The sequence below is a fragment of the Balearica regulorum genome, chromosome 10 (genome assembly GCF_011004875.1).
Source record: "Balearica regulorum gibbericeps isolate bBalReg1 chromosome 10, bBalReg1.pri, whole genome shotgun sequence".
Classification (NCBI taxonomy): domain Eukaryota; kingdom Metazoa; phylum Chordata; class Aves; order Gruiformes; family Gruidae; genus Balearica; species Balearica regulorum.
The window spans coordinates 12,060,930-12,087,246 of record NC_046193.1 but is presented as its reverse complement, the minus strand read 5'-3'; the positions used below and the strand labels follow the sequence as shown (position 1 = coordinate 12,087,246).

The 26,317-nt window shown below is 58.1% G+C and overlaps 1 protein-coding gene across 1 annotated transcript in view; it reads right to left on the bottom strand.

Moving 5' to 3' along the window:
- Window positions 1-26,317, bottom strand: part of PLXNA1 (plexin A1) — a 122,212-nt gene that overhangs the window by 27,100 nt on the left and 68,795 nt on the right. Inside the window, exons 10-21 of the mRNA XM_075762126.1 lie at window positions 20,817-21,017; window positions 11,437-11,533; window positions 10,882-11,072; window positions 7,171-7,322; window positions 6,693-6,813; window positions 6,210-6,346; window positions 5,484-5,651; window positions 4,493-4,586; window positions 3,787-4,026; window positions 3,463-3,606; window positions 2,481-2,715; window positions 973-1,115 (exon numbers count right to left, since the gene is read on the bottom strand). Coding sequence (XP_075618241.1) covers window positions 973-1,115; window positions 2,481-2,715; window positions 3,463-3,606; window positions 3,787-4,026; window positions 4,493-4,586; window positions 5,484-5,651; window positions 6,210-6,346; window positions 6,693-6,813; window positions 7,171-7,322; window positions 10,882-11,072; window positions 11,437-11,533; window positions 20,817-21,017 — 1,923 coding nt within the window. The remainder of the gene's footprint in view (window positions 1-972; window positions 1,116-2,480; window positions 2,716-3,462; window positions 3,607-3,786; window positions 4,027-4,492; window positions 4,587-5,483; window positions 5,652-6,209; window positions 6,347-6,692; window positions 6,814-7,170; window positions 7,323-10,881; window positions 11,073-11,436; window positions 11,534-20,816; window positions 21,018-26,317) is intronic.

Below are 26,317 nucleotides of genomic sequence, written 5' to 3'. Positions count from 1 at the left end.
CGATACCCTTTTTGATACCCTTTCCACCCCTTTCTCTCTAGGGAAAATCCTTAAGAGCAAGAGCAGAGGTGAGAGGAGAGCAAGGCGTCTGCACAGACAGGAAGGGCTGTGCCCCAGGGAGGGCTATGCTCACGCCTGCTGCGGCTCTGAGCATCCGGAAACCCGAGCTGCAAGGGAAAATCCATGGAAACGGGGTCCCCACAGCCCTCCCGAGCTGGGATTAGGGACCAGGGAAAAGGAGCAGGCAGAGGGCCAGGGCCCCGCGCTGTCGCCATGCCGGCGTACAACACCAGCACGTGCACTTGAAGTTGGAAAGAGCTTGTTGTGTTGTAATTAGTGACCGTGCATCTTGCACCACGGCCGATTACTTCTCCTAAATACATTGTGAAGCCCACGTCGACATTAATTACTGTGCCAGGTCAGCAGCGAGGGGAAGCTAAGGTCACCCCCCCTCCTTTCTCTAATCAAGAGCGGCCTCGGCAGCCCAGCAAACGAGAAGCCAATTGCTGTGCAATTGCACGCACTAAATTAAACAGAGGTGGGGAGGCTGGGAGAGGAGAGGGAGCTGGTTTGGGGAGCAGGGGAAGGATGCCAAGGATGGGTTCTGCGTGGGGAAACGGAGCCAAGCAAGCAGGCAATGTTGGGCAAGCCTGCTAGAAACAAGCGGCTGGTCAGGCATCAAACAAACCCAATTGAATAAAGCAAGTGCTGTAGAAAATGACAGCAGCAATGATATTAATATAAATATTGATATTAATGTCAGAGAGCACAGTAACCATTCGGTGGCCGGTCTGCACTCGTGTCTGCAGCCACGTGGCGAGAAGCTCTTTGCCACAACAGGCCGGGCCAGTATCCAACCAAAGCATCTCTCCAGCCCTACACTTGGGGCACGGGGACTCGGGCAGGGGACTGTGCAAGGGCATGACCCCAGTGCGAAACACTACAGACACAGACAGACAGACGGTACCACACCTCCATCTCCTTCAGCACAGGGTGGTCCTCTATCCCTGGGAAAAGAACCCGCATGGCGTAGGTGCGGTAATCCAGAAAGGGGATGCCAGCCCCATCCAGGTCGTTGGTCAGCTCGTTAATGTCAGTCTGGAGCTCAGCAAAGGCTGGGGTGGGAAAAGCAGAATTAAGCCACAGATCCTAGAGTCCAAGCACACAGTATCAGCACCCAGCTCCACTGCACCCCGCCGGCACCCCACGGGTGGGACCTCCCAGGCATCAGTCAGCTCCGCGTCCCTTCCCACAGCATGCTGTGATTGCTGTCCCCATCTCACAGATGGAGAAACTGAGCTGCAGAGGGTGGGGATGACTTCCCCAGAATAAATCAAGCGGCAGATTTGGGAACAGGACCGGGTCCTGGGGGGCTCAAATTCCCCCTGCTCAGCACTCGCAGCCTCCCAGGGATGCTGAGGGCAGCGGGGAACAGCAAGGCTTGAACAAAGCCAGAGCTTCTGGGGGAAAACGTTAGCCTAAACCACAAGAATGTCCTCATTTCTTTTTGACCTAAATACTACTCGAGAGAAGAGCTTGAACACACCCACCCTGGCACCTCCCGATCTGAGCAGAGGCAGCTGCAGCTCCCAGGGGAACATGATGGGGGTGGGGGGGTGTCCTGAACCTTTAATTGCACCTACAGGGAAAAGCTGACGGGAGAGGAGTCCTGGAGATGCACCAGGGAAAGGGGTTGGGGCGGGGGGAGAAAACCCTCAGAAAAATCAAATTAACGGCACTTTAAAGGGAGCTGAAAGCCAGGCAGAGGACTGCAGGCTCGTCAGCCTGATGAGAAAAAACAAACCGTCAGCTTGAAAGGCGTGCTATCTTATCTGTAACTAGTGGGACTAGAAAAGAGAAAAGGCAGGGAAGAGATTGTGCCTTTTAATTAAAAGCAGATCCTTTTATCTGCCAGCTGTGGAAGACAAGACACCATCCCCTCCACCAGCTCCCTCCCCTCTCCCTGTCACCAGTGCCATCCGCAGGCATGTGTAGGGATGGGGATCTGGGGAAGCAAAGGGTTTTTCTTTCTTTCCCCTTTTTATTATCTTGTTTTCGGTGCCTGCTCCATCCACAGCATCCGGGCCGGCTCTGGCTGTGGCTGGCAGGGTCGGGGCCTCGGGAGCCAGCTCAGGGGGATAATGGGCAATTAGGTTTTATCAGCAGGATCATACAAGGCATTCTGTCCAATTTCACAGCGTCCGTCTGTCACATAATGAGAGACCGACTGCCCGCTCACAGGCAGCCCTCACTACCCTCCTCGCTCTCTTTTCTCCCGTTTGGAAAAATGAAGGGGAACTTCTTAACTGGAAAAATCCCCAAATTCCACCCAAAATGAGTTTGCTTCCTCTGACAAAGCAGCTTTGCCCATTCCCATTCGCTCTCTGGAAGGCAGCAGGGAAAGTGTGGGAGCACACTGAGCCTTGGGATGGTACGAGACCCTCCAAGACCCCCACATTAACAGGATAGGCATCCCTCACCCTCTTTGCACTCCAGGGCCACCCGTGACTCCAGGTTGTCCATCTGCAGCTGGAGGCGTTTCAGGGTCCGGTCAGCATCCCGGGACTTGCGCTTGTAGGCGATGAGGACGATGATGATGATGAGGAGGAGCAGACCACCCCCACCGCCGATCCCAATGATGGCAGGCAGGGTGAGCAGGCTGTCCGAGTAGATCTGCAGCGTCCCTGGGGAGAACTCAAACCCTCCAGCCTTGATCTGCACCGTGGTGAGGGAAAAAATGGACCTGGTGTCAGGGAGAATGCAGCCAGGGCAGCCCTCCCCACCATGCCCGCTCTGCTGGGAACTGGGGGATGACTCCTAGCCTGGGGAAAGAAGGATGCGGAAAAACACAGGGATGGCAGGAGCTGGTCCGGAGCAGCACAGCGCGCTTTAATGGGATGCAGGACACATGCTGCCAGAGCAGGCAGAGTTTTGATGTCTCATTCAGACAACATACACAGTAACAGATGGGATGTGAAGCGAGTTCCCCCAAGGGTGGGGAGCCTGGGGGGGACCATGCCGGGTCCCTTTCAACCTGGCGGGGTCCTGGAGCGTGAGCACCGCTGCGCTACAACCCCACAAACAAAGAGCCTTCCTCACGGCACGAGCCAGCGCTGGGGGGAAGGGGTAGGAACCCCCCAACACCTTGGCACCAGCTGTGCCTTGGCACCCAGCGGGGAAGGGAGGTTGTCGGCAGGGCCAGCCAGGGCCACCCAGGGCACAGCAATGCCTGGCTGAGCGTGCTGTGGAGGGGACAAAGTATTTGGTCCTACCAAACACACAATTAGGGAGAGCAATGCCCAGGGAGCAGGAAGACGACTCCTAAGGATGCTCCTGCATGTGCACTGACTATCCGCTCCTCATCCAAGGACGAGCAGGTAAGCAGGGCCGGTGCCGGGATAAAGACACAATCTCTGTGACACATGGGACATGAGAAGCAAACGCACCGGTGCCGGCATTTACCGTGACTTTGTGCTGGCCAGTGAGGTTGGGGGACTCGCAGAGGAGCTGGGTCTCAGAGATGGTCAGGGTGCAGGGAGTGTCTCCAATCAGCACCGTGTAGTTCAGGCGGGAGTTACCCCCAGCTGGCGGGAGCAGGTTCCTGCCCTTTGAGGGAACAACGAACGAGATTGTCAGTTCTCATGCAATGGGGAACACTTAAAAAAAACCAACATAAAGCAGATTCATGTTCTCGCGATGCACAACTTTGCCCCAGGAGAGGCGAAAAGCCACCTCCACAGAGGGACGCGTCCGTACCCCTCTGCCCCCGGGTGCACACTGCCATACCTTGAGGATGAGGGGAGAGCTGGGCTTCAGCTCCAGCATCCCTGTGGGGCTGAGCGGCTCGAAGACGGGGTCTGGGTAGTAGACAAAGTTGGTGGTGTTGATGATCAGCAGGGCCTGAACGTTATCCATGACAAAGCCGATCTCATCTGGGCGGTCACCGACCTCTGGAGGACTCCGCACAGGGTTGTCGATGGAGGGTGCGTAGCACACCATGGTGGTGTCGTTGTAGACAGTGCAGTTCTGCAGGAGGCACAGACCAACGTCAGACCCGGCTCCCAGGAGGGAGGTCAAGATTGGTCCCCACAAGGAACTCCTGCAAGCAGCAGCTCTGGACACAGAGTTTAGACTTGGGATCTCCTGCCCTGTGCTGTTACATCAACAGATGCCACATCCTGCCCCCGGGCAGAGAGAGATTCCTGTCTGCGATAGATGTGCGAGAGGTGGCAGGTGAGAGCCTGCTGGGGTCGGGCTCTTTCTGTCACTGTCCTGCAGACATCCCACAAACTTCCCATCATTTTTGCACACTCAGATCTCAACCCTCTCCTGGCAGCACCTGGCCGGAGGCTGTGCAGGGAGATCAGCGCCTCTCTTTGGGTGGCAGACCCTGGACCTCAGCCCTTCCACACCACCACACCTGATGAGCAAGGGACGTGCTTTCTACTCTGCCCTTTATGCTCTGCCCCCAGCCCCAGCCAGCGCCACTTACGTTCTCCCTTTCAGAGCTGCAGTACTTGGCCCGGATCCTGGGCTCTTTGATGGTGGCCAGGTTGGTGCCAGTCACCGTCAGCAGCGTCCCACCACTAGAGACAGGGAGACAGTGGGTTAGGAAAGACAGCTTGGCACTGGGTCCCCACTTCTGGGAGGGAAGCACTCATCCTCACCAGCCAGACACCCATCTGCCCCAACCTGGGCGAATCACAATGCCCCAGGGACCTCTTATCCCACCCAGATGTCACCACATCTGGCAGGATCTGGCATGCACCACTGCCAAATCATCTCAGCTTACCCAGGGGCCAACTAGAGATATAAAACCTGCTAATTAACACTAACATCCCACCCTGTGTCTGGGTTTGGGGTCTGAAGGCAGCTCCCAAGCTACAGGAGACCAGGTATCCACAATGGGAAAGCATCCTGAGGAGGAGGAGGTCATCTCTGCCACCACCTTCTCCACCATGCAGGCAGCGGGTGGCATGGCAGGGCGGGCTGAGCCCTGCCTGGTTTTTTCCACGGCTTGGTGTCAAAAGCCCTGCGGTCCCGGAGAGCTCGGCCATGCCCCTGGGGAGCTCGCTCCTCATCAACACCCTGGGGAAGGTTTCTCTTGGCGCTAGCTCTTAATGGATTCCTTCGCCTCCTCTCCAGCCAATTCAAACCTTTTAGAAAAATATGTAAACATTTCAAAAAATCCCCCGATGGGAAATATTTTAATTTTATTTGCCGCCGCCAAATGTCAAGCTGAAATTAAGCAGATCCAAAGCGCTCTCTGCTCGTGCCCCCTGCCAGGCTGAGCACTGCAGGCCAGGCGTTAGCAGGGCCCTGGTGCCAAGCCATTGCTCACACTCCTCTTGCCACATCTCTGGAGCACGGCCCGGGGACTATCGCAGCAGCACTGAGATGTACTCATCATGAAAGGGGGATCCATGTGGAAAACAGCCCCCCATGCATCCCACAAGCTCCCTGTGGGCAACCCCACGATTCACCTGTTGATGCTCCACTCGGGATCGATCTTCTGGATGGTGGGGTCTTCCGTGTAGTTGTACTTCACCTCTGGGTTGCTCAGCTCTGCCCGGTTGATGTTGATGAGGATGGGAGAGCCGCCGGGGGTGTGTCCGGGGGGGGTCCGGCACCGGATCTCGCGGGCGCTTCTCCTGGGGCAGAAACGCACAACCCGTCAGTGCCCAGGCAGGACAGAGGCGGGGGTGGCCAGTGCTGCCCGTGAGCCCCCGCCCCAGCCCCTCTCCCCTTCTGAAACTGCCGGGGCAGGGGGGTTGAAGAGAGAAAGGAGGAAAAAAAGAAAAAGAAACCCAAGAAGTGAAACAAAAGGCAGCCAGGAAAGGCTGAGCAGCTCCTGAGCGTTCCCATCGCGCGGCTGCTGCAAACAGCAGCGATTAGGGCTGATAACCAGTAATTACCGCAGGAAAATATTTAAAGAGCCGCTCCATTATCATCCCTAATCTAAAAATTATCCACTTCATGCCTCAGGGCTTTGTGCTTTTAGAGAAAAATCCCTGTTCTTTGGGCTCTTCCTGCAGCCTCTGACACACAGAGGTTTCCAGGGGGAGATGCCTCTGGCCGCCCACAGGTTTTGGCCCCTGGGGTCCTTCCTGGCTCCCCAGCACGGGCTCCTGGCCACTGCTCTATCTGGGGGTCCCGCTGCCTCCGGAGGTGCCCATCGCCCATCCTCCACCACCCTCTGTGCCCCTTACCATGAAAAAGCACAGGGTCGTCCCCCGATGGTCACGGAGACGTTGCTGCCAGCATTGAGATGGCTGCCTTCAATGGCGATCCAGGTGCCACCGGAGAGAGGACCCCGAGCAGGGACCACACGGGAGAAAGTGGGTGTCTGTCAAAGGAGAAGAGCATCCCTGGTGTCAGATGGGCTGAGGACTGAAACCCACATCCCCAAGCAGCCCCGAGCGGGTGATGGGGCCACAGAGGAGAGAGACCTGTGGGACAGTGGCAGGGCACGGTGCTAAGGGCTGGTGGTGCCAGCAGGACCGTGGAGAGGCAGAACAGTGACAGCCTTGGAGAAACGCAGCCAGCACAACCCAACACCTGCCCAGAGCATCCCCGCCTGCCTCTCAGGGAAATGACGGCTGGTTTTCCAACTTGCCCAGAAAACGACCTAAAACTGCCCAGCATCACCTCCCTCCCACAGTGCCAGTCCTGTTCCCCAGCACGGGGCTTACCACGAAGGTGAAGCTCTTGGGGGATGTGGCCCGGTAGCTGGGCGAGCAGTCACGGATGCAGACTTCTACCCGTGCCTCATGGACCTTGCTTGGGCTGGCATCTCCGATTTCACACACGATCCTAAGGGATACGGGGAAGGAGCCCTCAGTGTCCCAGCACCAAGACACTCCCTGTGCCATGGTGGAGATGGACAGGCTTCAGGAAGGGACAGATCTGACACCAAGCAAAGGTCCGAGGTGCCAGCAGGTTCACAAGACACCATGGCAGTAGCTGTTGGTGCTGCCAGCCCTGGGGGGAGCTTCCCCAAAGCCTTTGGGCTCTTCCCAGAGCGGCCACAACCAGCAGGTAGTTCTCTCCCACATCAGCCCAGTCAGCTCCGTGTCTTCTGGAGTCACAGGCAGCATTTGAACACCAACACCCTTGTCCCTGACCTGCCGAGGTGATGTGGAGCACGCCCGCTGCTCGCCAGGCACTTACTGCTCAGCGCTGATGTATTCGCTCTCAATGGGGATGCACATCACTTTGCCGACTCGAACGCCCAAGCGAACATCTTCAAACTTCAGACCCAGGTTCTCACCGGTGATGGTCAGACGGGTCCCTCCTTGCCTGGGGCCGGTCTCAGGGAACAGCTAGGAGAGAGCACAGCCCATCAGCCACGGGCCCAGAGCCGCGGGGACATCTCGCTCGGGCAGGCTGCAGCCCGGGCAGCCGTGGGATGTGTGTTACTCCCCCATGAGCAGCGAGGAGCAGATGGGTGATGATAAATGCCAGCACGTCTGTAAGCAGCCCACAGAGTGGGAAAGACCTCCTGAATGACAGCCGCATCCACAAATGCCCCCAGGAGCAAGCCAGGAGATGCCAGATGTGTCCAAGCAGAGGGCTGGGATTTGGACACCCCGCTGCAGACAGAGTGTCCTCACAGGTGACAAGGACACAGATGGGAAAGAGACAGAGCACTGTCAGCCACGGCTCCAGGTGAGCCAGTGAAGAAGCACAAGGATCTGCCTGGCTTTTGGCCAGGTCCCACATACCCAGGGATGAGGTTCCCATGTCTAAGATGTCCTCAAAGGAAAGTATCTCCACCAGATCTCCGCACACGGCAGGCAGGGGGGAGAAGGGTTTCTCTCCACCAGCAATCCCTGTGCTGAGGCCAGCTGGGAAGGGAGGGAACCTCACCCCGGCACCGTGCATCATCTACCAGGATGACGCCCAATAAAGCAGGCAGGTACGGCCAGACAGACGGCAGCAGGATGAGGGACAGAGAGGCACGGGTCCACCGCTGCCTCCAGACAGGCAATTACAGGCAGTTTTACAGCAGCGCTCGCTGGCCCCAGCGCCCACCTGCAGCACTAACTGGGGTGAATGGCAGGGCTGCGCGCCCCGGCTGGGACCAGGGACAGGGCTGGGTCACTGGTGATGCTGCAACGGAGCAGGGGAAAAGGCAGCCGCAGGCAGCAGGTGCGGGAGACAGTCACGCAGGCTGGGTCAGTCCAGGTGGAAGGTGTGTCCTGACCCAGGAAAAGGGACTGTTGTGTTGCAGGTGATGCCCTCCCCTGCTCATGCTCCTGCAGCGCTGGCAGAGATCCCCTCCAGCACCAGGAGGCATCTCTACCGGTGCTAAGCCCCGTGCCTGGACAGACTCACACTACAGCCATGCTCCCGCCGCAACCGAGCACGTGAGAGCTCTTTGCATTCCTGGCAAATCTGGGAGGCTGCAACCCTGGGACCTGAGCCAGCTGGAGCCTCCTCCTCCTTTTCCTCCTTCTCCTTACACAGGGCTAGTCCTGGATGCCACCCCCGCAGTGAGAAAAGGCGGACGAGCAGAGGATGGGAAAAGGTGTCCACATCCTCAGCCCTGATGGGGCTGAGCTGGGGACCGTTTCTGCAGGACCCCACCGCAGCCATTGCCTCTCTGGGGTCAACCACCACCCTCCGGATTTGCACCAGGCTGATCACCGTCAGCGTGCTCGCACACTGAGCGGCATTGGGCAGCCTGCGGGACGAGTGTCTGGGCAGCAGCAGAACTGGGACCAGCAGCCGGGGCCCCAGCTCCCGCTGAGACAGCCACAACTCACAATTTACACAGCAACAAACCCCTCTAGGGCTGTGGGGAACCACTGTTTACCTAAACCCAGCTCAGCTCCTGCCCAAGTCCAGGATCAGAGCTCATTATGGCAGCTGCAGCCAGCATCAGGTTGGGTCTTCCCCCTAAATCGAGCTCTGCCGAGGCGGCTGGCAAGAAGCAGCCGTTTGTTTGGTGTTTCTAAACGAGCATTAAAAGCTGCTCCGGTGCGTTAGATTCCTCCTCCTCCGCAGCAAAGCTGACAAGGGCCATGCGTTCAGGGAGAAACGAGCCCGGGAATGAAATGCCATCGTTGGCGGCCCAGCGCGGGGAGGTCACGGCTAAACAAGGCACACGGGACGAGGGAGCTGGTGAGGAGGCTGTGGGCTGCCCGAGCCTCCCCTTTCCCCCCTCCACCTACAAACCCCCGGCCCCAACAAACACCGCTGCTCTTCTGCTAATTGGTTTCACAGGGTCCTTTTACATCAACAAGCACACAGCTCCAGTGGGCACAAGCAGAGGGCTTGCTCCCGGCTCCGGCAGCCAGGCCAGGCGGTGCCGAGGCCGAGGGGTTCCTCCTTCCCAGGGGAAGGGAGATCGCCCTGCGGGTCACAGCCGGCACCGGGCAGGATCCTGCAGAGGTCTGGAGGAGGCTTGTCCCTACCACTGAGCAGTGGGTCAGTGATTCTTCACCCACGGTCATCTCGCAGCCCAGCCCCACCACCCATGAAGACATCTGCACCTGGCTGGCTGGGTTGGAAGGAGGCTCCAGGTCCTCCCAAAATTACTGCAGGAGACTCCTCTTTTCCCTCACCACCCCACGCTGCCCTCTCCGCACCAGGCTGCTCTCTGCTCTCTGGACCATTTCCAAGCCTGCCCACAGCCCACGGTGCGGGACAGGGTTTGCAGGAAGCAGCAGGCAACAGGCAGGCTGCCGGAGGAGCATCACACCTATAGCTACACACATCCACACCGACTGCCGGCTCCCAGAATGCAAACGCAGAGCGGCACTGAGGTCAAGCCCACCTGCTAACAGATCCATTTTTGCTGCACCTGCAATTACTGCAAAATTTTACAATGACTCAGGGAGGGAGAGCTGCTACCTGGACACCGTCAGCCACTGGGAAGCTGCTGTGAGCGGGGGGTGTGTGTGGATGCCTGCAGCCCTGGCCACAGGAGCACAAGAGGACAGGGCACAGCTTACAGCAAGGCCACCCTGGGTCACCCCTGGCATGACCCAGCCACCACGACCTCTGCTCCCACCATCCCCACAAGTTCGACTTTGGGAAGCTGAGTCCAAACATCGTGGGAAGCCATAGAAGATGGGGGGCCCTGCAGCCCTGCGCACAGCAGTGTACATCCTTGTAGGGATGCAGGCTCTGGGGCTCGACCCTGCTCCCCCAGGGAATGGATCCCTTGTCTTGAGAGCACGTCAGCAGGCAACTCTGCAGGCAGGGCTCTCTGCAGGCAGGGACGTGCCCAGGGAGGGGGCACCCCCCTCTCCCCGCGCAGCTGCCACCCTGCACACCGTCGCGCCAGTACCCTGCGAGAGACAGGCAGCGCCGGGGAAGGCACGACTCTCATTTCCAGCTTCCATCAGATAAGACACTGAAACCCAAACAGATCAGATCCTGCGCTAAGACTCCAGTAATTAACACCGTCGAGGCTCAGCCAGCCGCGGGTAAACAGAAGGTATCCAGCAGAAATACCCACCGGTCCCTCCTCGCGCACTTGGAGCCTGGCCCGACAGGCATGTGAACATTAATATAAACAATCTTATTAAACGAAGGTCATAAAAGCTGCCAGGGAAGGGGGATGATGAACTACCAGCGTGCATGGCGACAAGAGGAGGAGCAACCCAGAGCCGCAGCTTTCCTGGGATCCTCCGGCTGTGTGCAGGAGGAGCCGGTGGGAGTCTCGGAGTCGGGCCAGAAAGCCCCGTGCATGGGGGTGGTGGAGAGAGGATTTTAGCCTTGGAAATGAAAGTGGTGACAAGAGATGCTCAGTCCTAAACACCGAGTCGACGTGGCTGCTGCGAGGTGCCACCAGAGAGCCCCGGCCCCATCTTCCATCTCCCACCCCAGCCCCCCGGCATGGGGCACCACCACCCATCTGTCCCCGCGTACCTTGGTGATCTTGGGGTCGGTGCAGCGGCTGTTGCCACTGCTGGCATGCATCCAGCTGCTCTCGTAGGCCAGGCAGTGCTGCCGCAGCGAGCAGCGCTTCTCCAACACGCACCAGCCGCACTCGAAGCGCGGGTCGGCCTTGAGGCACAGACCGCAGCTCTCCCGCAGAGCCGAGCACTTGTACAGGTGGGCTGCAATGGCAGGAGAAACACGGCGGTCAGCGTGGCCCCCCAAAGCCCATGGGTATGGAGCTTTGGGGAGAAGGGCACCCGCTCTCCGCCCCCCACACTGCATGCATGCTGTCAGCTCCCGGAAGGACAAACCCCCACGGGCAGGAGGCACCAGCACCCTGGACTCAACGCCGAGCTTTGGGCTCTCTCCCAAGGCTTCTAGGAGAAAAGCTTCTTTAGAAACCCAGCTGATGGATGCAGCCTGAGCATCACTCCCTTCCCCAAGGCACTGGTGCAAACTGCGGTCGGGGCAGTGGAGAGGGGTGGGCTGGAGGCTGGGGGGCTCGCGGGCTGCTTTCCCACCCCTGTCCCTTCCCTCACTCACCCTGGATGTTCTGGGGGTTGTCAATGACGAAGTTCCCATTCCAGACCACGGACAAGTTGACCGGCAGGTCGCTGATGTCATTCCCTTCGTAGAAATACTGCAAGAGGGGACAGAAGGCGGCAGAGCCTGTTAACTGGTGAGGTGAAACACCCCAGTGAGGGGCACAGAGGGGCACATACAACCTCGTTACATGGAAGTCTCCCATCAACCCAGAGGACAGGGATGGAGGCCTGCTTCAGACTCACTGGCCGGGAACAGACAGGTCTAACAGCCACTGGTTAAACCATCAGACACGGCACATGCAAGCCAGTAGGCTGGACTAGCAAAAAAGATAAATAAGCAAAAAAGAGGGTTTCTAAATAGACCCAAACCCCATTAATCCAAAGGTCTGAAGCAGCTGGGAGAGGAGGAAACAGATGGCGTCTCTGCAGCACACACGTACCGCTCCCCACCAGGCACCCGAGCGCTTCCCCATGTCCTCCCCATTCCAGGGACACTCAGTCAGATGTTTGGGATCACGTTTGGGATCATGCTCGTCACTAGTGAAGCTCGGGGAGGACAGGCTGAGCACACGGCAGGAGCGGACTCAGTCGAGCACCCCCCAACACCCGGCAGGAGGACATACCCACAGCTCCCTCCAGCCCCATCACCCATAACACAATGACATGAAGCTGCGGCCACGCAGCCCTGGGTGGGACAGAGCGAGGCGCCAGCCTGGTGCCACACCAGTCCTCAGAAAGGTCTTGGGAGAGCATCCCTCCCCACGCTGCCTCTGCACCGCACCCCCAGCCCCCCAACTCCCAGCCCCACACTGTGTTTGGCCATCAGCTGTACCCTGTTCCAGGACCAGCATCACCGCCCGGCTTCCCTGAGCTCCCCTGCAGGGATGTGACACCGGGGGATCCTGCCCCCCAGCTCCAGGGGACATGCTGCATGCCCAAACTCGGGCCGCAGCACCCGCTGCTGTCTGGACGTACCCACATCCGTTGATCCTTCCAGCCCAGCCAGCACCTCCTCCAGACCCAAACCCCTCTCTCCTGCCTTGAAACCCAAGCCCCAGCCCCGGCAGCCCCATCAATATTCCCCACGCAGCCCCTGCACGCAGGCGGAGAGGTTTAATCGATACAGAGGCAGGAAGGCAGTCAGAACAGTCCCTGACAGCTAATGACCTCCTTCGGCAAGAGATTCCCCGCTCCTCGCCTGAGAAAATGACAGGCGTGTCAGGAAAGATTAAATGAATGATTCATGGGTTGCTGGAGTTTGTTAGGGAGTGGCGGACACGCCATCAGTGGCTCACCGGGCCACGGGCTGGCCACAGCCAGGCCACCACCTCCAGCCAGCCCGAGCATCACCTCTCACAGCCCTGGTGCCACAGCTGGAGGAGCTGGCCTCACCATCTCCTCCAGCACTGCCCCAGCTGTTGCCCCACAGAGCACATTCGCCCCTGCCAGTGCCGGGGACCACTCTGTGGGTCTGTTCTGCTCGACCCACTCCACAGGAGCCAGGGAGGTGGCCCATGAGAGAAGCCAGCATGCCCAGGTGGCTGCAGAAAGCAAGACATACTTGGGTCCTTCTTGTCTCACCATCAAAGCTGGTGCCTCCCACGCTGAGACTCTCCCAACCAGGCAGCATCACCAGCCACAGTCCAGCATCGGACGTGGCACCAAAATGGGGCACATGCCTGATGTGAGCCATGGCTATGGCAACGCACCTCTCCCTCAACCCCACAAGGTGCAAATGAGAGGCTAAGCGTGGTCTTGGCTTACACCTCCACAGCTTTTGGCTAGTGGTCCCACACCCAGGGGCCACGCCACCAAAACACAGGGGAAAAAGGCTGCCACTGACCAACTGTACACAGCAGCTGTAAAGCACGAGACATCCACCTGCAAACTCAACCCTTTCTTGAGCATCCAACAGCTCTACCACCATCTCTCCTCTCCTGGAAGAGCACCGCCACCTCCCATGCAGCCTCTCAGACACAGCACCTCTCGTGGTGTTTGCTCAGAGGACCTTCAGCCACATCTCTACCGCGCACCATCTACAACCAGGGCCTCTCAGCATCACCACCGTCACCAGGCCTGGGAAGATGGATCCAGAACCAGTCTGGGAGTCTAGATCTGTTCACCTTCCCCTACCCGACAGGACCATGATGAGGAGTTGGCCAGACCCACAGCAGCGAGCAGAGACCATCCCCTGGCAGCAGGAGGGAGCACGTGCTGGGGAGGGTGGCGGTGGCGCTGGAGCAGAATTTAGCTGTGACGAGCCACGTGGCAGCGTAAGTGAAATTGGCATTTTCAATTTGTACTCTGACATGTCTCATTTGGGGCCCTGGCATCTCGGGAAGGCATCCAGCCTGCAGCTGTCCAAAACACTTATTTGCATCTCTCTGCCCCGGCTGCTTTTGGAAATTAGTTCTTCTGGGGGGTGGGTTGGAAGAAGAAGAATAGGGGGAGAGGGAGGGAGAGCATTAACTCTTCATGCACCAGCCCCAAGATAACACATGCACAAGAGACTGTGTCCCTCTGGGAAAGCACAGGGCTGCCCCTCCAAACAACCGTGCTGAAGACGCTGAATTTGGCGCGGTGTGGAGCTGGAGTGGACGGCGGGAGCAGCCAGGAGCGGAAGCGGCAGGCAGGAGCAGGAGTCGTGGTCCCGGCTGGCGTTCGCAGTGTGGGAACGCGGATGTCAATGAAAACCTGTCCTCGGCGTCTGCGTTTCCGTCAGCAGTGTCTCACCGGCCCCGCAGAGCCGGGCAGCAGGCCTGCGGCTTGGATGGGCACTGGTCCCTGTAGGATGCCGGAGGTGGAGGGGCGGCTCAGCTGCGTGTGGGCAGGAGCTGTGGCCGCAGGGGCTCAGGGCTCAGCCCCTGGGATGCTGAGGTCCACCAGATCCCTCTCTAATTTCCAGTGCACGTCTTATTTCGAAGGACATTTTCAAAAGGCCTCCCCGCAGCTCCGCTTGCCATAGCACAGGCAGGAAGGTGCCCGCTGCACCCATGGGCACAGCCAGAGCCGGGCAGGCGGCAGCAGCTGAGCAAAGCAGCAGCCACTTTCCGGCCCCGCAGGCCCCACAACCAGCGTGGAAAAGGTGGGGGTGGGGTGGGGGGGGGGGGCGGGGGGGGGGTGGGAGAGGTGCGTGTGTGTGTGCGCACGCTTACAAGTCTCTCCATCCCATGGGATCCAGACAAGACCCCACAGGCAGCCAGCAGGTCCCATCACGCTGGCTCCTCCCTGCTTCCAGCTAACACGGTGCTAAACATCCATTAAACACTTAACTGTTATTAACTTCTCAGTTAATCAATTGCCGTGGCTGGCAGCAATCTGGGATGAGCCGCGGGAGGGGAGAGGAGGCCAGGGCGGGTGAGAATGGGGGGATGCACCCACCCAGGCAGCCTCCCTAGGAGACCACCTTTCGCTCTACAAAGGTGCCCAGGACCCCCCGGCTGTGCTGGTGGGTGATGCGGCACAGCGGCTGCCCCGAGGACAAGTTATGGGAAAGGGACGTTTGCTCCAGGAGCAAAAAATGACAGGCACAGCCCCGAGAGCAAACCAACGGCACCCAGAGGAGAGAAGCGTGCTCGCCCAACACAACCCACGGCAGGGGATAGGAGAAAAGATGTCACAGAGTGAGTCAGCAACAGACGTGAGCTTCTTGGCTTCTTACCTAACCCAGCCAGCCTTTCCGTCCCTCTCTGGAAGAGCCTATGGGGTGAGCATGGAAGGGCCAGCCCCACCGACCTGGATCCAGCTCTTCCCAGCAAGGTCTCCTTCCGCAGAGACGCAGTTCAGACAAGAGGACTACTCCCCAAGACTTTCTGAAGGCTCTTCACCCCAAAATTATCTCAGGCATCTTCCCAAGTAACAGCCGACAACCTCGTGTGCTTCTCACGGCTCCGACTCTCACACTGCCCCATCCCCACGTTGGGGATGCCCACCAGCCCTGCACGCTGCAAGGGCTGCGGGTGCCACCTCCCCTGAAGTTTTGCATTTGATCCCGGCAAGCCACTGGCAGCGATGGGCACCAAGAGCCACCCAGCTCCCCTTGGGCTGAAGGGATTCAGCACTCCGAGGAGGTGCCTCCAGAGAGCCACGCTCCCAGGGGACAGAGCTGCCCCAGCAAGGGGGCACCCCAAATCTGGGGGCGGACCACACTGTGATGCACTTTGGGATGCTCCTGCAAGCACCATGCCAACTGGCCAAGGCATCAGCCCTTCCCAGCCCAGATGAGGCAGGGCAGCCCATGGCCATCACACCCCTTGCCATGGGGCACCCATCCCGCTCCAGCCACAACCGGCACAACCCAGCACGCGAAGGAAGGGAGGGACCCCGCTCCCTGAGGAAGGCAGCGGAGGGGCTGCTCCTCTGCGAGCAAACCCACACATCCAAATTTCCCTTGCAACCCCCCTCCCTCTCACATGCACCATCCCCCTGGGCTGCGTTTCTGGAGGAGCGCTTGGGCTGCAGCTGTGTCCTATTTTTCTGTAGTTGATGACCTCAACTCCTTCCCCGCACTACGGGGACGGCAGTAATGTACATCGCGTCTCGCCAGGGCTCAACTGCAATTCATCATTATTTTATCTGCTGGAATTTAATTGGATCCTATCAAACTCTCCTGATACTCCCTTTTCACTTTAAACACTGCTGCAGGAAAGATAAATGTAGGCACCGCTAGGACAGAGAGCACGGCTTTGTTGGCAAACGGTGCTGGGGTTGTGGGCTCCAATCCTGTTTCCCTCTCCATGGCTGGTTAATTAGAGATACATATACTGGAGGTGTGCGGCGCTCAGAACAGGGCATGTGCGTATGATTTATGTTCCTCTATAAATACACCCTAGGCCTAGTAAAATACCGTCATCCACACAACAGCACAACTTGACGGTAACGCTTGGCCTCTGATTCTGGATTTCCTTTTGCTCTTTTCACATAAATCTCCTCCTTTCCTCCCCCATCACACACAAGCTTTTTTGCCTGGATTCCTCCTGCCCGAAATTCGGCAGAGTGTAAGTGAGAACCCGAGATCCTGGGAATATGTCAGAGCAACACCCAGGCTCCACCGCAATAAAAAAATTACCCAGAAAACATAAATCTAGCAGGTCTTGCCTGCCTTCCCAGCATCCACACCTGGGGCTGGGCTACCTGGCCTCAGCATCCGCGCTGGGTACCACTCGCGTGCCCACCCTGCCAGCCCCGCTTGCTCTGCACCCACATCGCCTTGTCACGGGAATAAGCCGCTCCTGGGTGAACATCCCGACCCAAGCCTGGCCGGAGGGGAGAGACCTCCAGAGCCACAGCCAAAACGGGTGGGCAGGGTGGGCTGGCCGTGCCAGGGGGATGGGTGAGGAAGGAGCCAAAAGGGAGCCAGGGAGGTGACACAGCTGCTCCTTGCCACGCGGGGCTTTGGTTAAAAGGAAAGGGAAATAATTGATGTGTGAGGCTTAATTTAAAGTGCTGAGATGACAAACTCAAATGCTCGTGGAAAGGAGATCAGGGGTTCTTCCTATTTTTACATTTAAAGGGAAAGAGCAGATCTGGGGCTATTCCAGCCTTAAGAGGAATGTTCTGGAGAGAAAAAGCCAAACCCTTGGCAGTGAGAAACATCTGTAAGCCTTTTTGCCAAGGCCAGGACTAAATCAGATGATGTCCAATGTTACAAGCAGTAGTGCGGATTTGGGACTGTAGTACTTTCCAACAGCAAAACTGTTCATTTTTTGCAGCAATCAGAAGGATGAGCCCTGTTGAGGGATGGCAGACGGGAAAGAATGGGCAAAGGCAGGATGCTCGGGAAATGAAATTCAAGCATTACCTGCACACATTAAGACAGGTGACCACTTCTCCATATTCTGCTGCAAGAAACAAGCCTAGAAAAGTCTGCCTCCAGAAAATTTAAAGTAACCAATTAACAAAAAAATAGTTTACTGGCAAAGAATTTATTTTCTTAATTAGGCTTTTCTTTTCTTTTCGTTTCTTTACAAAGCATTCAGAAAACCTTTAGGGTTGCTTTCCTTTTGAACAGCAGAAAGAGACTGAAGTGAGGAGGCAGAAAAGGGTTTGTCCTGCTCCTTTTTTGCCCTGGGATGCGTGGGGAACACCAGGCCTGGTCTCCCTTGAGTTTGCTGAAGATCTATTGGGTGTCTCAAATGATGTTTATAGTCGACATTCAAACCTTAATGAATGGACTGCTGAATATTTAACCAAGATGTCCTTTCTTCAAAGTGCTAACAACTCATTGGAGTTTGACAAGCACTAAAACTAAACAAAAGACAAAGAGTTTTAAGGGGGCTTGACTTATTATCCCTTCCATTCACCCAAGATTCAGGAAAGCATCCCTAATTCCACAGAGTAATTAACCTCTTGTTTAGATCCCATTGAACTCCTGGAAACAAAATGAGCTTACATGCCTTCCCGAGGAGAGGACACCCATTCCTCACTGGCTGGCTGGGAGGATGTCATCCTCTCCCTATTTCTCCATTCACTGGTGTCCTCCACACCAGGCAAGACCCAAAATCCTAACCCAAAGGATAAATCGCAATGGAAGAACCTGGCAGGTCATGGGTGGGTGACTGCACGGTAGCCTGAAGTGCTATCAACCAGCCAGATGGACCGCAAAAAAAGACGGGGAGGAGACAAGCATCACAGAAGTGTGAATCTGAATCCCCCACACCATAAAGCAGCCTGGCTAAATGCCCTCAAACGTTAAAGCAGGCGAGCAGACCCTGAAAGCAAGACAGCTTCTTTCAAGCCAAAACGCTCTTCTCCCATCTGTGAAGCCACCCTGCGCCTGAATGTCTCCTGCCTGAGACCGCGGCCCCACGGAGCTGCTGCCGCCTGCTCCCACGCAGTCCGCAACACTTCCCACATGCTCTCTGGCCAATTTTGCTTTTTCAGGACATCTCTGGCAATTTTCATGTCAAACGTCCACCACTGTCAGCCCAGGAGGTGGTGTCGGTCACCTCAGCTCTGCATGGGGACCGCAGGGCAGACAGGCACGCCTCAAGCTGTCCTATCCCTTTGGAGAATGGCTGCAGAGACCGTGCAGCTCATGACACCAGTGCTGGCAGCCACGGCACTCCTTGGGAAACGCGGTGGTTGCTGCTTCTGCCTCTCCCTCCTGCCTTGCAAATTGAAACTTACAGGGGAGAAATGAGTCCAAATGATTCAGACCCCCTCTCCGAGCCCCACCTCCGTCAGGTAAAGGCTCCGCTCTGGCACAGGCACCTCTCCCCCCACACCCTGCAGGAGCCATCAGGCTGCTGCTGCCGGCACCATGCAGCCGCGGCGCTTCTCTGTAGGGAGCATCTTGCAGCTCACACTGTCCCAAGCTGGTTTTGAATCAACTAAGCCAAACCGCACACTGAAGAATTGGGCAAGAGGGAGCTGCCAGCTCTGCCAGCTGTAGGCAGAGGAGACCTGGCAGGAGGCTGGGCTGGCCGGGGCAGGGGCTCACAAGGTGTCCCCGCAATGCTGGGGACTAGCAAATCACCGCGAGGGACAAAGGTCTGCGACCCAACACCCGCCTTCTCCCATGGACTTCCCGTGCCCTGGGCACATGCGGTTTTGGGTCCCGGGCACTGATGCAGCTCTGCGCCCAGCCAGGGTGCCTGCCGGCTGGGCTCTCTATTTTGGACAAAGGGCCATGTTTCTTCCACAGTCTGCAACAAGGCAATGGTTCCTCCAGCTCGTTTCTGGCCACAGGCACTCTACCTCTGGGGCCAGGCACAGACACATCGCAGAACAGCCCTCAGAGGACCAAGCAGGTACCTGATGTTACTGGCCTTCTGTCAGGACAAGAGCTGACCCCCAAGAAACCTTCCATGTGGCTGCAATAGAGACAGAGCAGCCAAGCTTGGCTACCAGCAGCAGCAAGACCCCAGCGAAGGGACCACCACCACCGTGTTGCCTTGTTGCACACACATCCACCACGTTCCCCTCGAAGCACGAACACCGAGCCGTGCAGGCGACAGGCAAGGCTGGGTCCAGGAGCAGATCCGCGTGATGAAGCTCTGGTGAGGGTCATGATCAACACCAGGGACCAGCAGCTGAGCCAGCTCCGCTGGGCAGCGCTCCACCTGGCTTCTTTCCTTCCCTGAACTCAGCAGCAAGACAACAAACCTTTGCTTAAGCTGCCTCGCTAATGGCTTCTTGCAGCAGAGCCCTGCAGACATCGCCCTGGTCATGCTGCTCCCTGGAGCCTGCACTTTGTGCCGCTGCCTGCATTCGCCTCCACAGACAACAGCTCAGGACAGGGACCATTTCTGCTCCTCACAAACTAAGTATTGCCGAGAACGAGCCCCAGCACATGGCATCCCCCCGGCACTGATGAGCAGGGCAGGAGGCAGCAATTTGGGGTGCTCCTCCCACCCAAAGGCTCCGCAGCCCCGGGAGCGCAGGAGGAGGGAGGGAGCCAGGGCTCATCTTCAATGGCCTCTAAATGTCACTCGTGCCACCAAAGGACAAGGCAGCGCGGATCGGCGCTGGTGTTAGGCTGCAAACGAGCTTTCACAGTGTGAGTGATGGAAAACAAATTTTAAAAGGATTAAATGGGAGGGAGGAGGGAGGGGCTGGCTCCATGCGGATGAGGGCAGGTTGGTGCAGAGCCCAGCAGGGGAGCTGAGCAATGCCGGCTCCCGGAGGGGGGCTATTAACACCCCGAGTGGGTTTGCTCATGGGCTTGGTGCTCACTGCATGGGATTGCCACACAGCAAGAGGCACACACAGAGCTCACCGAGGGGCTGCAAAACACCCTCTTGCTTAGGGACAAGGCAACCGGAGAGGGCAGAGCAGGCAGAGTTGCCTGCAGGAGAGAGCTTAAGTAACAGAGCTGCAGGGAGCAAGGACAGAGAGGCAGGGAGCGATGGAGGGCAGGCAGCAGGGGATGAGGGAGCTGCCGGTCGGAGCCGGGGACGGACAGGAGCTGCACGGGAGGAGGGGAAGCGCTCGTGGGGCTGGCAGGCACGGCTGCGCACTGGGGAGCATGCATGCAGTGCGAGAAGGTGTTAGCTCCATCCCGTTTGTAAAGTGGGATGGTTTGGTGTAGGGGGAAGCAAGGCCAGGCGGGGGGAGGGGGAGGAAAGGCTCTGGCACGTCCGGGCCAGCTGGCTCTGGCCCAGGCAACTTTCTTCATCTTTCCAAAGCCAATTTCCTTGGAAGTGTTCCTAAAGCCTGGCAGCTCCCCCGGGTGGCTCTGGCGTTGATTCTATCCGGAACAACCCTGAGCAGCAGCCTCCTCATGCAGGGGGGAGCCCACCACGAGCACCAGAAACCCCCATTACCTGCCCATGGGAGAGCAAACGTGGCCGTGCAACGGGCCGGGAAAGTCCCGGGGCAGGGCAGGAACGAGCAGCCCACAAACGAAGCCCGCGCCGAGGCGAGCCGCACACTCACCGAGGTGTTCTGGCACTGGATGCTGGTGCTGTTGAAGCGCAGGGCGGTGACGCGGGTGGGGCTGCCGGGGATGTGGAAGATGCACTCGTAGTTGCGCTGGCCGGACTGCGGCTGGGGCAGGTTCTTGGCCGTCAGGGTGATGGGTTTCACCACGCCCACGGGGATGTAGATCTGGGTGGAGGGCAGGATCTGGGGGCAGTCCTGCCAGGGGAACAAGGGGCAGCGGATCAGAGGGGAACACCGCGCAGCCTCCCCCAGCCCCCCTGTGATCCCCCCCATCCTTGGCTGGCAGGCTGGGCAACGTGCTGAGAAATACCACCCTGAGCACACACCTGAGTAAATCTTTATGCACAGGTAACCCTAAACAACATCTCATGGCTGCTCTGACCAAAGCCCTGAAGACAGAAAAGGAGAGCACAGAGGAATCTGGCAGCAGGGTGCTTCCCACAGCTCGGGCTGGTCCAGGTGGGAGGTGGGGAGAGGATTTAGCTCTGGGACCTGCAACCCGGCACTGCGACAGCAGCACACGTTTGGGTGAAATGACTGGAAACGAGATGGGCTTTAATGCCATCATTGCAGTCAGTAGGTTTCAGAGTTAACGCCTGTGTTGGTTTTGCGTGGCAAGGTTTTGGTAGCGGGGGGGGCTACAGGGGTGGCTTCTGTGAGAAGCTGCTAGAAGCTTCCCCTGTGTCTGACAGAGCCAATGCCAGCCGGCTCCAAGACGGACCCGCCGCTGGCCAAGGCCAAGCCAATCAGCGCCTCTGTGATAACATATTTAAGAAAGAGAAAAACAGTTAGAGAGCGCTTTTTTTGCAGCCAGAGAGAGGAGGGAGAAGATGTAAGAACATCTGCAGACACCAAGGTCAGTGAAGAAGGAGGGGGAGGAGGTGCTCCAGGCGCCGGAGCAAGATCCCCCTGCAGCCCGTGGTGAAGACCATGGTGAAGCAGGCTGTTCCCCTGCAGCCCATGGAGGGAGGATGAGGGGGTGTAGAGATTCCACCTGCAGCCCGTGGAGGACCCCACGCCGGAGCAGGTGGAGACACCTGAAGGAGGCTGTGACCCCGTGGGAAGCCCGCGCTGGAGCAAGCTCCTGGCAGGACCTGTGGAGCCGTGGAGAGAGGAGCCCACGCCAGGGCAGGTTTGCTGACAGGACTTGTGACCCCGTGGGGGACCCACGCTGGAGCAGTTTGCTCCTGAAGGTCTGCACCCCGTGGAGGAGACTCACGTTGGAGAAGGCCGTGAAGGACTGTCTCCCGTGAGAGGGACTCCATGCTGGAGCAGGGGAATGATGAGAGGAGTCCTCCCCCTGAGGATGAAGAAGCGGCAGAAACACCGCATGATGAACTGACCGTAACCCCCACTCCCCGTCCCCCTGTGCCGCTGGGGGGGGCGGAGGTTGAAGCCGGGAGTGAAGTTGAGCCCGGGAAGATGGGAGGGGTGGGGGGAGGTGTTTTAAGATTTGGTTTTATTTCTCATTCCTCTACTCTGTTTTGCTTAGTAATAAATAAGATGAATTCCCTCTCTAAGTTCGGTCTGTTTTGCTCATGATGATAATTAGAGAATGATCTCTCCCTGTCCTTATCTCGACCCGTAAGTTTTTTTTTCATTGTACCTTTTCTCCCCTGTCTAATGAAAGAGGGGAGTGATAGAGCGGCTCTGGTGGGCACCTGGCCCTCAGCCAGGGTCAACCCACCACAACGCCCACTGGGCTGTGCATTGTCAGGCTACCCTCTCAGCCTTCCTGTTTCCCTTACAGCCTCCATCCCCATTCCTTCACAAGTGGACAGAAAAGCCTTTTCCCCCTTTGACACTGCAATGTGCTTCTGCAGTGTTGCAGAGAACCTGCTCTGCAGCAAATTTTGCTGCTGCTGCTTCTAGCCACGGCCAGCTCGAAGCAGCATCAGCCCAACCAGCCCGGCTGCAGCCTGCACAGAAGACAGTGCCTTGGCCAGGAAGGCAAGGGGCTCGGCACCACCCTGCCAGCCCCCCGCGCTCCCCAGGGAAGGAGCTGTCGGGAAGGCAAAACACTCAACAGCCACGGGCTCCCAGCTGCTCCAGGGGAGCCGGTGAGCCTTGTGTGCAAAGCACAGGGGAGCAGGAGGGAGCAAAAATAAATGAGCTCAGGCAGCAAAACAGCTCTGCAGCCCCGGCGGGTGCCACTTCGGCAACAACAGCCTGATGCAATCCCACGCCGGCTTTGCTGAGTGGGGTGGAGGTCTCGCACCTATGGCAGCAACTCCTGGAAGTGTCAGCTTGAAATAATGTCAAGGGGGAATAACGTGTGCTGAAATGAGCTGCTCCGAAAACAGAAACAGCAGCAGCAGTGCCTGGGGGTGGACGCAGCCGCCCCGCTGCTCTCGCAAGGCTGCCGACGGCCACGACGCGGCTGCGGAGACAGCTCTCGCCCCAAGGCCACCGGGGCCACGCGTGGCCAACGCTGCCCAGCTGCCTCCTGCAGCGAGGCGGGACAGACCCTGCGCAGCACTGGGCTTTACCTCAGCTGGTAGGATTAATCTAACTTTCAAACAGTGCGGAGAAATGAAAAAGAAATTGTTTCATTTAGCAAATATTGACAGAAAAAAACCCTCATTTTAATTTTTAAGTTTCATGTTCGTCACAAGCCTGTATGCCCCAAAAGTGCAATTTTTAAGGGAAGAAATTATTTATCCGCATAACATGCTAAACAAAATGAAAGCAGAGAGGAAGAGTGGTGCCAGCCCCAACTGGAGATGGTGACAGACTGGGACAGTCTGGGGACCCTTGGCGCTGCTCTGCCACCTCCTTGATCCATATCACGGCCCCCCTTCTACAAAGGGGGGCTTCAGTTGCCCCCCCCTTTCAGAATCAGCTCGAGGCTCACAGCGGGGAGACCCCGCATGCCCGCTGCCATTTATAATGAGCGGTCCCCGCCGCTGCAAAGCGGTTGCTCCCCACCGGCTCCCGGCTCAGAAGTGCCGATGGAGGGAGTAGTTCCCGCCTGCTTGATCCCTCTCCGCATTGCGGGGGGACCCCGCGGGTGGCACACGCCTTCCCCGCGGGGCACGCACACACTTGGTGAGGATTAGCTCCCGGCTTGCTCTCCAACACCTCCACCTCCTCGTTTTTCTGTAGTTATTGCTGCCGGCCCAGCCAGGGCGGTGGGTAAGTCCATGCCGCCCCAGCTGGACTCACCACAGATGCTCGCAAGACCCGGTACCCGGGGATCGCGGCGGGCACGTGCATCCCTCTCCCCGCGCAGGCAGGCGGGCGGGCTCGTTTTGCTGACTCGTTTGAGCCGAGTTCCCCTGTGACGTCACGTGCTCCGCATCAGCCGCCAGAAGTGTCTCATCCAGCAAAAATGTCAGCCTGCGCCCAAACAGGAAGCACCTGGTGCTGGTGGGCGCCCGGGGTGCCCGGAGGGGTGGGGGCACCGGACAACTCATTTCCCCTACGAGCAATTCCGAACGCTGACAAAACTCGCCCCAGCATTGTCCGACACTTACATCCCTTGGCAACACTCTGCACAGCCCACGGATCTCCCCCTCCTGCCGAAAATAGCCCCCCCCCGCCCCGCAGAGCCTCGGCTCCCAGGAGCAGGGAGCTACGAAGGGATGGGACGAGTAGAAAAGCAAGACCCTGACACACATACTCCCAAACATTGCACAACTTGGATCTTCTCCATTAAAATCGTTTTTCTAGCTGGATGAGAACATGACATGGGTGTCCAGGTTTGCTGGGAGAGGTAGGCGCTTTAGATTCACGCTGCAAGTGCTGCAGTTTGGGTTTCTCTGGCAGCTCCCAGCTCCAGCTGCAAGGCTGCACCATCAGCGGAGATGGGGATGAAGGCAGTCTGGGGCTGGGCTTGACCCTGGCTTTTGGGGGTCCCTCACAAAGTCCTCAGTGGAGGAATGACGAACAAACACAAGCTGAACTTGCTTGGACTGAACCAACACGCTTGGTCCCCGCAGGCCAGGACCCGTTCACCCTCTGCGGCAGCTCTGCATCAGCAGGCAGCAGGGGCTGCTGCAGAAGAACAGCTTTTTGGGATGCGAAAATCCAGCATCCGTCACTGATCACCCTGTGGCCACTGCTGGGCACCACGAGCAGGGACAAGCAAACAGCAGCCTGGGTTGCTTCATCACCCCTTCTCTACCCTTGAACTCTGGAGCAAGCCACAGAGGAGGGCGATCACCAGAGCCCAGGGTTCACAGCCACCACAGCTGGCGGGCAGGGACATCCTTCCTGCTGCCACCATTCATGAGTGGTGGCTCCTACCCACGCCCCATTCCTGCCCTCCCTGCCCCCAGAAATCCCACGCAAATACCCCCAGCATGCCCGAGACAGAATGCTTTGGTCACTCTTTGCATTTTCCTACAAAACAGCCACTTTCCCAGCCAGGAAACCGTGGTGAACCACCCATGGGAACCAGCAGAGACGGAGTTAAGTGCTGCTGTTAATCCCTGTCCCTGCCTCTCCTGAGCAGTGCCCACCACACTCCAACAAATGCAGACAGACCAAATCCTGCTTAAAATAACCCTCCCAAAGAAACATCCTCCCACAGAGGGCACGGGGCTGGACATCCACCGTTAACTTGGCCAGCAGTGCCACTGCCTGGCACCGAGCCCCCCTCACCCGCTGCACTGCCCTGCTGGGGACCAGGACTGGCCAGGGGTGGGGATGGGATGTCCCATCCCAGCCTGGACACGCAACCCACAGCAGCGGCTAGTCTGAGGGTGTCTCGCCATCCCCGCTGGGAACTGCTGAGGCCACACCGACATGCAAACAGGCTGAGCCAGGCGCTCCAAACCTCAAGCCAGGCACCGCTCCAGGTCCCAGCGCGGCCAAAAGGTCTGCTGGGGGACAGCCGGCCCGTGCTCAGGAGTGACACAAGTTCCCAAGCAGCTGGTCCATGGGAGCAGTGCATGTGTCCCAAAGACAACACCCCTGGGGGGTACAGCCAGTGGCTTTTGGGTTCGCCTGGCAGGGAAGCGGGAAGAGTCCAGCAACCTCCCCGTGCCCTTGGCCAGGGGAACGGGCAGACAAGAGCCGCCAGGCTCCAGTGGTCTGGACACCACGTGTCGCATTTGGAGATGGATCCGTCTGACTCCACACGTGCTCCCAGTCCACCACAGAAGCAGGGGCACATAGGGAGGACAACAGCCCTGATCTAAAAGGACAGCCAGGAGCCCACCAGGTCCTCACCGAGGATGAGGACAGACCTCAGAAAACACAAACTACAGGGGATGGAGACTCACTGCTCCTCCCGAGTGGGGAGATGCAGAGGCAGGCTTCCTCTCAGTGCCAGCCAGGATGGCAAAGACCTTGAGGGACATCTTGGCTGCCTGCCTTCACACATGGTCTGTGGAGACAAGCCTTTCTTGTTCACTTCTGCTCCTAGGGACCAGTCCTGACCTGGGAGGCTGATGGGACTCAAGCTCTGCTGGACCTCAGAGACCAAACTTTATCCGTGATGATTTGGCAAATACTTTCTCCAGAACGACGTTCATTTGAGCCATTCCTGT